The following is a 12,846-nucleotide window of genomic DNA, read 5'->3' on the forward strand; positions in this document are numbered from 1 at the left end:
CTCCTACAAAGAAGAGGGAAACAGATGTGATGTCACCTTCTTCTTTCCCAATACAAAGAGTTCCTCACTTTCAAAGCACATCACATATATTTATGCTTGCACGTGTGAAAGAGGCACTGCCTTGAACTTTGCTGTAGCAATTCCCTCATGAAGCCATGATCTCAGTCGCCTCCTTACAGGAATGCAAAAATCCACTTAATAATATTAATATAAACATAATAGTGAACAATTTCCCCACAGACTTTGTGAAATGACACTGCAAAAGGTCAGGAATTGAATTCACTGTTGTCCACTTCCCATCACTAAACCAGCTTTGAGTTAATCAGATTCAAGAACTGGTTAGGAACTTAAGCATTGCTTTCCTCAACGCTGCCTTCACATCCCTGTTCCTCAGGCTGTAGAGGAGTGGGTTCAGCATGGGGATCATTGTCGTGTAAAACACTGAGGCTATTTTGTCTGTGTCCAAGGAATAGCTGGACGAGGGTCGTAAGTACATGTAGAGCTCAGAGCCTTGGAACATAGCCACTGCGATCAAGTGGACAGCACAGGTAGAGAAAACTTTGTGCCGTCCCTTGGCAGAGCGAATCTGCAAGGTGGTTGCAATGATATAGATGTAGGAGAGGACAACAACCACAATGCTGCTCACTAAAATGCAGCCGCTTAAGACAAATAACAAAATCTCATTGAGATGGGTGTCAGTACAGGAGAGTGTTAGCAGTGGGGGGACATCACAGAAGAAATGATTAATGACATTGGAGCTGCAGAATGACAGCTGAAATGTAAAACATGTTTGTATCATTGAATCTACCAACCCCACCACATAGCATCCAGCCACCAGCAGGTTACAACGCTGACTGGACATGGTGACCCTATACAGCAGTGGGTTACAGATGGCCACGTAACGGTCATACGCCATCACAGCCAGCAAGAGACATTCCGTATCTTCAAAAGAGAAAAAGAAATACATTTGCGCAGCACAGGCAGTATAAGAAATGCTTTTCCTCTCAGCTAAGAAATTCTCCAGCATCTTAGGGGCAATTATTGTGGAACAACAGAGATCACAGAAAGACAGATTCCTGAGGAAATAATACATGGGGGTATGGAGTTGAGGATCAATTGTGATTAAGAAGATCAGCCCCCCGTTTGCCAACAGGGTGATGACATAAATCAGCAGGAAGACCCCAAACAGGGGGACCTGCATCTCTGGATGACCCGTCAGTCCTGAGAGAATGAACTCAGTCACCTCTGAGTGATTTCCCTCTTCCATCTCTGAGCAGAGATCAGGCATCTACAGTGATGTGGGCAGGTGGATGTCTCAGGGAACTTATCTCTTCTCTGTAATGAAGTGAAGAAAAATGATGATCAGTTTCTTAATCTGCACCAGGTTCAAGAATGGGGAAGGACTTAATCCGCAGAGCCAGATGTTCAGAGGTGGCCATTCCAGTTGCTCCATTACATGCACAACTGCACAAATACAAGGACACATAGCTTAATCAAGTCCCCACACAAACACCCCGGTCACTAAATGGCGCAACCAACAGTAACTTGTGCCCCTGCTCTGAGAGAATCAGGCTGAAAACCATCTCAGGCTGAAAAGAATGTTCCTTAGCTCAAGAACAGAATGACAATAGAGGAATGCCAATCATTCTGCCCTCTTGGGGGATGAAGAGCTCTGTTGCTCAGCATGTCTGTTTGGGGTCAAGCTTGCTCTATGTGCTAATTAAGCTTTGAGCATCAGAAAATGGCATTTACCTTAGTCTGTAGGAAATCCTAGTGACATAATGAAAGTCATTAACTTCAAAGACATCATAATTGCCGTATTTTTAAACCAAAGTGGCTGTTCCATTAGCTGAAGAGATAGGGGCTGAGGCTTTTAGCACTGGAAGTGTTGAATTCAATACCTGCTGGTCACCCTAGCACCTGTATGTGAGACAGGACAACAGCACATACCTGCTGAGGAGAGAGAGGTGTTGCAGTGTTTCCCCATCGATGGAAACTGACAATTTGGAGTGTTAAGGAAGGTTTATACTGAGATTTGTGACCCATGGGACATGCTCCATGAAGCAACTAGGAATACTGAGCTCAGAGGGACACAAAACCTAATTAATGATCTCATTGAACCACTCTCAGTGTAACTTATACCCTGGGGATTAATTTGGCTCCTTTCTCCTGTGCTATTAAATGATGCGATTTCCATCCAAGTTACCAAGCAGATGTTTGTACAGTTCATCCTGACATTTTCTGTGGAAGGTGGTTACTGAGCAGAAACCATCAATGAAGGTTTGATTTGTTTTGCTGTCTGTAGAGACCAGAAGTTTTTGGCTGAAAATTTAGTATGTTGTCTCAGAAATACCACAGTGGTCCCTCAGATACCACGTCCCAGCATCCTCTTCCAGGGGCCACGCTCCCAGCTACTAGGATACACAACTTCTCTCCTCTTTCTAAATTGCTGTGAAACATCACGTGTGATCCACAGACACAGCATGGGGAGGACAGGTACTTGGAATTTTGATGGGAAGCTGAAAATTATCATGGAAAATACAATTGCTTGAAAAAAATAAAAAAAAGTCAAAAAGAAAATCCAATCTCCCGTAAAAAGTTTCTCTGGAAACACTTTGGATGCATCTACACTAGCAATTTCTTAGGAAACATTTTTTGAAGGATGCAGGGTCTTTCGAAAGACTCCATGGAGCATCTGCACACTAAAAGCATTCTTTGAGAGTAAATCAAAAGAATATGGTGCTCCTTTTGAACTCACTCTTCCTTTCCCTTTTCAGGAAGAGTGCCCTATTTCGAAAGCTTCCTCAGGGCCCTTCTTTCAAAAGAATAGTCTTCATTTTCGATGCCTGGCCCATTTTTTTGAAAGCGTGGGGGCTGCGTGGATGCTGTCTTTCAAAAGAGCAGATGACTCTTTTGAGCTACTTTTTTGTGTGTGGATGAACTCCTTCAAAAGAAGTTCTTTCAGAAGACAGCTTCCTGAAGAGCTTCTTTTGAAAGATCTCTGTAGCGCAGACATGGCCTTTCAGTCAGCATTGGCAAGAGGGTGAGAATTAAAGCAACAAAAAGTTTGATACAGCTGAAGTGTATTAACTATTGACACCTGCAACCGATATCTTCTCAGTCATTCCAGGTTTCAGAATCACCTCATCCCAATAGTTAGAATGTAAAACCTGTAGAACATGTAAGAACACTATCTATCTATCTATCTACCTATCTACCTATGTATCTATCATACCAATAACCATGGTATTCTATGTCTTTTCCTTTCTGTAAAGCTGAAAACTACCAATGTTCTCTCGAATTTCTCCCATCCATGTGTGAGTTGAAGCTGGTATATGGAACACCAATATCGAGGTCATGTATTGTGCACCAACAGTTAATATTATTATCCTAGACATATTACTCACTTTGTTGCCTGATCACTAGACTGTGTATTAATGTTATGGATTACTTATGTATTTCCAGTTACCATTCCGAAGGTTGACAGGTGCTTGTCTTAGGATCTGGCCCAGTATTCAATTATTTTATGGTTAAGAACCCTGAGGTGCTCAGTTACAACACCCAAGCTATAGGAGCTCTTGTATGTTTACAAGTATAGTTTATGAATACATTTAAAACAAACACCCCAAATTCACAAGATACATAGGCAATATACATTTATATTTCTATATGCTCACATCTTTCCTTCTAGAACAATCTGAAGTGCTGGCCACCATCTTCCTCATCACCTTCATCTTCCCCATTGTCAATTGTGGTCATCATTCTGGTACCTGTCAAGGACAGCATCTTCTTCTCCTGCCAACCTGAGGCTAGCCTACCACTTTCATAATAAGTTGAGCTTTATCATCATAATGTTCACCATGGTAGCGACAATATATTACGTCCTTTTATAAATCTAGGGTACAGAGTAACAGGGGATTGGATCAGCTTTTGCAGTATGGTTTCTGTATGTGTTAGGTGATCTTGCTAAGAGGTAAAGGAAATACTTTATCCATACAAGCTCTGACAAATATTCAGAACATAATAAACATCCAGTCGATATAGATATTCATGTTCTCCCTAGTGTAGGAATTTTGGCATTTAGTCATATAAACAATATGGTTTGGCTGTGGGCCTCAGTTTCCCTTTTCATAGCACATGAAATCTTCTGGGAAAGCTGATCTTGAAAAAATGAAGTATCTGCAAAAACACTAGCATGCTATGCACATTTGCAGATCACAAAAGTATTCCTCTTGAATGCATATATATCGTACATAGCCCAGTTTTAACATTCAACTAGAAATATTAAGATTTCCTTCTCATACAGTCATACAACATTTTCTGATGCTGGAAAGGAGAGTAAAATGCATTGACTCAGTCTTTTACAAGTCCTCAGGGATGTTATCTTTTAATTTGATTAACATGGCACACACATAGAACAGTAAAAAGAAGGAATAATCACAAATAAACAAGTCACCACTCTGAAAACGTAAAGGGAAATAAAACATTAAGTGGTTGGTCATGGGTATTTTAAAAAGGATTTAGGACCCAGACTGTGCTTGTGCAACAAAACCATGTAGAAACAGGCAAAGTTCTCTTGGTTTTACATTGTGTATGTGGAACCAACTCAAAAACTCAGAGTAGATTTACTCATGAAGTGTTTACAAGCCCTGGAGCACATTATTACGTGACTTTGAAGTTTACAGATAGATCCCTACTCCAAAAAGCTTGCATATATGGTCTTTACTGTACAAAAATAAATGAACTAGCAGCCACCCACCAAACCTACTGCTGCTTTCTACTTACGAGTTAAAGGAGTACTCTGAGGAGTCAAAACTAAACCAGTTAGCAAAGATCTGTCCTTAATGGTTCCCTGTACCTCTCCGCAAACAAATTCTAAAATTTGCTGGAATTTCTATTACATTTTATTTCTATTACATTTTAGCATTACCTTGGGAGAAGCTGTTTTCCACCCAATGTAGCAGCCACCAAGCTGAGTCTGGGAAGAAGGGATGTCTGTCCCTGACAGCTACAGCTCTGAAACTGGGGAGAGTCACATCCTTCTGGCCACAGCAACCTTGAAAGTCCCAAATTTCCATCAGCCCCACATCTCACTCTGATACCGCTCCACTTAAACTCCCATTTCCTCCACCTCATCTCATCTCCACCCCATGTACCACTTTTTCCCCCCAAGGCCATCACACATGTTTGGCTCCACTTCTTATGTATGTGGCCCTTCATTACCTCGTACACAGTGGCCAGGTGCAAACCTTAGAGGAAACTATGGAAAATGACCTTTATGAATGTAATCACTGTTACAAAAATGTCCTGTTGAATGACTTTAGTGCAGATTTGGAGAGACAGAATGAAGCTCTTGATTTTACAGTTCCATAAGCCAATAGTAGCTTTAAACTTCCTATGCAAATGCATTTTATTTCAAGAGGAAACAGCAATTTCAGAGTGAAAAAATAGTAAAGTCCCCATGAAAGATTGAACAATCCAGTTCTTGTTCCTTACAATTCTGGGATTTCACCAGTACAGAATCCTGCCTGTCCAGAGATCTCATCTTGTGAAACGACTCAGTTATAACACCATCAGCTCTTATGCATTGCAAATGCCAATAACCTTTGCAAAACTCCCAGGACTTGCTAGTTTCTGAAATATGTATGAAACCTTCCTGGCACGGAATTTTTTTCTAATGGCAGCTGCCGGTCCTTGTCCAGCAGGTTTGTCAAGTTAAGGAAGAAAGAATATAAATTCTCTCCACCTTCCAGTGATGCCAGACAGGCAGACAGGGCCTCATTATACCTGCTATATTCCTCAACTTGTGCCCACTGAGGATGCTCAGGCCTTATTACCACTGTCCCTTGATCTGATTGGCATGGATAGACATAGACTGTGATACACACCTGCCAGCAGCTGGCTAAAGCAGCATCATGGAGGGGAAATATATTTGCAGCTGGGTGTGTACCTCTATGTTTCCCAGAGACTGAGACTTATCTGGGATCATCTAGCATCAGCAGGCTAATCTAGCACCTGCTGCCATTTTTGCACCTGTTGCTAATTAAGACCTGTGAAACCCTTCAAAAGGGTTTCCTTCAGCATAGCAGGGGAGAAGGAGATTGACGACAGCCAAGGTGTGTTGAAGGAGGACTCCCAAGGAGAGAAGACTGCAGTTACCTGAGGAAGGTACTGGAGATGCATCTGATGGAAGTGGCCCAGGAAGGCAGGTTACTGCACTGCGAGGACCCAGGAAGGGACACCCCTCCAGCCACAGCTGCCTCGGGTCCCTGGGCCAGAATTCAGTACATGTGGGAGGGATCCGGGTTACTCCCAGACTGCCCCAGACCCCACGGTGACCCTAGAGGGCAGGAGGAGACTGGGCACCCTTAAGGGGGCATCTCCTCCGCTAATCACTGTATTTTTGGACTAGCCAATGGTGAGAATGTCTCAGTGATGCTGTGACCCAAGCCTGTGCAAGAGCAGGAGACAGAGTAGGGGACACAGTGAGCCTCTGAGGTTGCATTTAACTGCCATATAGTGCAGGGCTCAATGCGGACAAGCTTGGGGCTTTGTCAGAGGACATAGACATAGATATACTAAAAGATGTAAACATAACATGGACACTACCCATTAGACCAGATCCCTGCTGGTGCCAATTAATAGCTCTCCATTGGAGTTACTAGGTCAGATTTCCCGATGGTGTGAATCTGAGCACAGTTTCAACTGTGCATGAGACAGATGTCAACACGCTAAAACATGACATCTTTAAATGAAGGCTGAATCACAATCAAAAAAGAAACATTTTAGTTTTTATCAGATGTGAGATTCATACTCTGAGTTATCAGAAAGTCAGACTAGAAATTATGAATCTATGGAAACCTTGCATCGTTGAAAGAAAGGAAGAAGCTATTCCACAGGTGATGTAAATTAATATAGCTTCATAGAAGTTGGTGGTGCTGATCTCTATCAGTGTGGCTCCTCCATTGAAAGCCTGAGTGGCTAAAGGGAACTTCAGCACCATGGTCAGCTCCATGCAGGCAGGAACTGGAGGAGGCAGGAACAGCTCTTGGCTGGCTGCTGGTCCAGAACGTGCAATTGCCCTGAAGCAAAGATGAAACATCAGTGAAGGCTGGGGCCATGAGGAGTGGCCCAGGGACTGAAAACAATTTACTTAAAGGGACATGGTGCTATTCTTAGGCCCTCGGGGCTGGGACTGTAGCAGTGAATAGGTGTTGTGTCTCTCTGAGCTCAGTATTCCCTTTTGCTTCATGGAACATATACCAGAGATCTTGCTGTTCTTCTTCCCCTGGATTAATACCAGTATTCAGCTTACTTATGGGCATGGTGGGTGGGCAAACAAATCACACAAGGCTTTGACCTCTGCCACTGGCAGCTTTGTGAACTGGAGAATCACATGTACCTACATGTTATGTTGTTCAACACTCTCCTGGATAATAGACGCTCATGTCAAATCTGTCATTTTATTAAGAGAAAATAAGCACCAATCCTTTTCTCAAGTAGAGTTTCCCAAATATTTCAATACCAAAACACACTGGATTTGATAAAATAACATTTATTGACTGCAAAAGAAAACTTTTGAGTAATTACAAACAATGAGGCATGAAGGTCAGAATTGGTTACAAAGAAATAAAAGGTCAAATGCAACTAATATTTAGTGTAACAAGCTAAATGAATTCAAGCAAATATTTCTCTCACCATCTGTTTTTGCAGTCCTACTGGCTGGATATCTTTCCGCCAGAACCCTCCCCCAATCCAACGATCCTTTCCTCTTCCTTCGGATGATGTTGATGCCATAAGCAGAGAGAAAAGGTTGAAGAGTAAATATTTTCCTGTTATTGTCACATCCCTTTCACAAGAATCTTCTTCAGCTGAGGTTCAAGAGACAAATACTGATGGGACAAATAACCTCAGATGATTCATTGTCAGAATGCAGATTTCTCACTGACACCTTTCTTCCTCCCAAGCATGGCCTTTTAATTCGGTGATAGTCCATTTGATTTTATTGATATTCAGAAAATGCAAATATAGACATCTAAAACCAGGGTAGTGATGAGAAAGCATATAAAAGTGTGAAGCTGAGAGATGCTGAGAATTTATGCAATAATTGCAAACTTACCTGAAATGCTGACAATATACTCTATCAAAACATGAAAAGAGGGAAATAGAACTCTGAACATTTGAAGAATCTTGTGGAAAATTGATTCTTTGGTGAATGTCTAATAGTGTTTTCCCTATGAGGAACTAGTATGTGACAGCTTTAATAGACTCAGAGCAGCTCAATAAAGTTACAGAGTGGAATTTTATAGTTTTACACTAAAAGTTGCTATATGCATTTTAACTGGTAAGTAATGATCAATGGATTATCAACTTTCAAATGATACTTCTTGGGGTACACTTTGTACAAAACATATCATAGTTTTTCAAAAGCGATGCGCATAAGGGAACAGGCTGTCACAATGAGCAAATAATAACTTTTCCATCCAATTTGCTGATTTTTTTTTAAACTTGCAACTAGGAAGAAAGGTAAAGGAGTCTGTACCAAGAATGGATTTTGCACATAACTTGCAGTGCGTCTTCAAAAAAGGAATAGAGATAGTTTCCTTCAATAGTTCAAAAGTCAGTTCTGGAGACTACAGAAAACTTCCTCAGCTCATTTGTGAGACATACACAGTGAATCTGAAGAATGTGGCATTATTGTATAGAACGAGTGGCTGCGTCATGACTCTTTTACCGATAGGTTTCACACCACTGTTCCTCTGTTGCCATGGGAAGGCAAGATTGTCTAGTAGATAACACATTAGCCTATCATTGTGTAATTTGGTGTTAGTTCTTGGCTCAACTGCAGACATTTTGTGCAAACTTGAAGCAAGATATTTACTTTCTCTGTGCCTCAGCTGTTCATCTGTAAAATGGAGACAATACTGTACTTCATATCTAATACTGGGCAAAGATATAAACTTGTGTTTCCTGTCTTTCCAGAAAGAATCACAGTCACTGAGTGATGTCCTATTCTACTCTCAGTTTCTCTCAATCTCTCCGTTCAAAGTTGTTCTGCTAAGAATAATTAAATAACCTTTGCAGCAGAAACATGAAATTAAGCATCTCACCCAATAGGTGGGTGCCCCTACCAATCAGTCTATCGAATCTTAGTTTTTGGTCCTGTGATATTTCCCAAGATTTATCCAGAATGCTACAGCTCCAACAGGACAGACTCAGGGTATATCTATACTACTGGCTAAATCAACATTGCTATGATAAATGAAGCAGTGTTTTAAACAGACCTGTTGAAGATATGCCAAATTGATAAGAATGTTCCTGCCCATCAATGTCTGCTTTCCACCACTCTCAGAGACTATGTTCCATCTTGGATCTTTCTTGGGTCTACATTAACATAAGTCTACACTAACACTGTCTGGTGATTTATGTTAGAATATTTCAAATACATAATTCCTCCTTAGACTTAGCACTGTGTATACACCACTGTAAGTGTATCTAATTGATGTTGATTTGAACTAGTGTAACATAGCTCAACTTACAACATTAGCATAGACTAGCCCTTAGAAAGATACAGGACAGATCAGAGCCTGGTCACCAGACTCCTATCCAGTAACGTTGGAGACCCACTTCAAATAGTTTCCCCACATCAGATGGGGGTGAAGTACCTGTGCCTCCCACATCCCACAGGAGTGCTCCGAACACTGAGTTAAATCCAACCATGGAAGCAACATCATCACCACTTCTTATAATCCCATCCACCTTGTCAGGGTAGCCCATCATCGTCTTTGTTTTTGGCTTGAAAAGTACCCAGGAAAGAAAGGAAACATTCTGTTTATGACTGTGATAAAGGTGTCCTTCAAAAACAAAAAAAAATTGGTCAATGATTTCAATTTGTCAAACATTTTGGGAACGTTCACATTTGGATCTCGTTGAACTGAATTTCTTCTAAGCCTCTGTGATGTCAGTAATCAGTTATTGCCCCATAGCTATCCATTTCTCACCCACTTGAGCAATACAGTTACCACTATCCCTACTCTTTGGAGTCTTTCCAAGAACTAAGAACAAGAACTTATAGTAGCATTTAAGCTGTATAAATAGCTAATGTCTGATATGCCTTTATCTTTCTGTTTAAATTATGATGTAGAGAAAACATACATGTTCCATGCCATTTTGTATTCACTGTAGTGTGGACGATCATAAGGGAAGCATGCTCTGTCATGGAAATGTTACCCCTTCTCTTACTAGGCTTTGTTATTCAGTTAAATTAAAATAAAGACCATTGTGACAGAAATTTCCTCTCTCCTTGCTCCGGGACACAAACCAGAGGACAATTTCTACCAGAACCCCATGATGCACAAGAAAGACTTCAAAAAATTAGGAGAGTGTACAAAACTCCCATGGATTCAGCCATGGAAATTACACACTTCATAATTTGCAAATGCATAATGAAACCAACCTAGCCACAAGTAGGGAAATAGATTAGATGCCCTCCTCTTCTTTGCAGTAGGACCAGCAACATGCTTTCAAAGCATATCACAAATATTTTTATGCTCAGACATGAGAAACAAGTGTCTCCTTGAATTTTTATGGGCCAATAATGTGAGGCCCCATTGGGACCTTCAGGTCTTTTTGGAATACAAATTAGTAATAATAACCGCATAAGAAAGCAAGACAGCGTCACACACTCTGCAAAAATACATTGCAATGGGCTGATAATTGAATTCACCTGATTCTGCTCCTGATCAATTACCCAACACTCAGTTAAACAGATTCAAGACTTGGTTAGAAATTTCTTTACTGATTTCCTCAGGGCATCCTTCACTTCTGTGTTCCGTAGGCTGTAGATGAGGGGGTTCAACAAGGGGATCACCAGGGTGTAAAACACTGAGGCTATTTTGTCTATATCCATAGAATAGGTGGAAGTGGGTCGTAAATATGTAAAAAGGAGACTACCATAATATATGACTACTGCTGTCAAGTGGAAAGTGCAGGTGGAGAAGGCTTTGCGCCGACCCTCAGCAGAGCGGATCTGCAGGATGGTAGAGAAAATATAGACATAGGAGAGAAGGATGATCACTGCGCTGTTCAGAGTGATGAAGCATGTAAAGGCAAACATCACAATCTCATTGATGCGGGTGTCAGAGCAGGAGAGTGCCAGCAATGGAGGCATGTCACAGAAGAAATGGTTCATGATGTTGGAGCGGCAGAATGACAGCCGAAATGTCAGACATGTGTGTGTCATTGAATCTACCAACCCCACAGCATACACCCCTGCAAGCAGTTGGTTACACAGTGGCCAGGACATCTTAAGTCTGTAGAGCAGTGGGTTACAGATGGCCACATAACGGTCATACGCCATCACAGCCAGCAAAAAACACTCAATATCTTGAAAAGAGATGAAGAAATACATTTGTACTGCACAGGCAGTGTGAGAAATGCTTTTCCTCTTGGCTAAAAAATTCAACAACATCTTAGGGGCAATGACTGAGGAATAGCAGATATCACAGAAAGACAAATTACCGAGGAAAAAGTACATGGGGGTGTGGAGTTGGGGGTCAATTCTGATTAATAAGATCATCCCTCCATTCCATACCAGGGTAAGAGCATAAATCAGTAGGAACAACACAAACAGGGGGCCCTGCATCTCCAGACGATCTGTCAGTCCTGAGAGAATGAACTCAGTCACTTGTGAGTGATTTCCTTCTTCCATCTTCCCTGCACTGATGTGGGCAGGTCAATCTCTCAGATGACCTATCCCTTCTCTGTAATGAAATAAGTGAAGAAAAATGGAGATCATTTACTTAATAGACACCATTATGAGTTCATGGAAGGACTAAGTCCACGGCGCCAGATGTTTAGACGTGGCCATTTCAGATGTACAATGCATGTGACGTACCAACACCAGGCTACGTACGTCAGTCATGCCCTACACTTGAACACATCTGTTCACTATTCCAAGGAGCAAACGCGACTTATTAGTCTGCTGTGGTACAATTAGAATGAAAACCATCAAGAGTCTGAAGGAATTATCGCTTAACTCAAGAATAAATTTCAGTATCTGTGCCCTGTTTGGGCGAGGTGATCTCTATGGCCCAGCATTTGTTTTGAGGATTGACTTTGCTCACTGTGCTAAGTAAGCTTTTTGCATAGGAAATGTAATTTGTGGTAGTCTGTAGGAAAACGCAGAGACATACTCAACAGTGCTGGCTTCAGTCACCACATCATGTTTTTCCTACCAAAGAGGTCAATATTTTAGTCCAAGGGGTAGGAGCTGGGGCAGAGGTTCTCAGTGCTAGAAGTTCTCAGTGCTGCTGACCACTATGGTGTCAGTATGTGTGTATGGCTGTGATGAAATACAATAGCACATACCTGTTGAGAAGAGAGAGCTGTGGTGATGTTACCCAATGGAAAGAAATGCCAGTTTGGAGCACTGGGGAAATTTTATATTGTGATTTGTGATCTATGGGACCTGATCCCTGAACCAACTGGGAATGCCTGAGCTGACCTAATTAATGTGCTCAGCAAACCAAACCCACCCTCAATGTAACTAATGCCTTGGGGATTAATTAGATCCACTCCTTCCTCCGGTGTTATTAAATGATGCAAGTTCAGTTGGAGTTACAGAACATGAGATTGGAGTGTATTTTGTCCTGCTGTTTTCAGTCCATACTGTATACTGTGTAAATCTGATCAACATTGTGTTTATGGAGACTGAAAGCTTTTGCTTGAAAACTTAACATTTCAGTTTGGGAATATCACAGAGGTGTCTCAGACAACACATTTCACCATTTTCTTCCATGGGCCAGTCTTCTAGGCTGGACTATATCCCTCATGGTGCATGATGGT

The 12,846-nt window shown here is 41.5% G+C and overlaps 2 protein-coding genes across 3 annotated transcripts; both read right to left on the reverse strand.

Moving 5' to 3' along the window:
* Positions 1–328: 328 nt before the first annotated feature.
* On the reverse strand, positions 329–1,267 carry LOC142014079 (olfactory receptor 5AR1-like). Its single transcript, XM_074996103.1, has one exon. The coding sequence runs from the start codon at positions 1,265–1,267 to the stop codon at positions 329–331; it is 939 nt and encodes a 312-aa protein (XP_074852204.1).
* Positions 1,268–10,771: 9,504 nt separating this feature from the next.
* On the reverse strand, positions 10,772–12,192 carry LOC142014080 (olfactory receptor 8U9-like). 2 transcript variants are annotated; one of them, XM_074996104.1, is made up of 2 exons: positions 12,183–12,192; positions 10,772–11,700 (listed from the first exon to the last, which is right to left on the reverse strand). In XM_074996104.1, the coding sequence occupies exons 1-2, from the start codon at positions 12,190–12,192 to the stop codon at positions 10,772–10,774; spliced, it is 939 nt and encodes a 312-aa protein (XP_074852205.1). The 2 variants fall into 2 exon arrangements, with proteins under 2 accessions (XP_074852205.1, XP_074852206.1); XM_074996105.1 differs by lacking the exon at positions 12,183–12,192 and having other exon boundaries at positions 10,772–11,719.
* Between the last annotated feature and the right edge of the window lie 654 nt (positions 12,193–12,846).

This window comes from Carettochelys insculpta, chromosome 6 (assembly GCF_033958435.1).
Source record: "Carettochelys insculpta isolate YL-2023 chromosome 6, ASM3395843v1, whole genome shotgun sequence".
NCBI classification, from domain to species: domain Eukaryota; kingdom Metazoa; phylum Chordata; order Testudines; family Carettochelyidae; genus Carettochelys; species Carettochelys insculpta.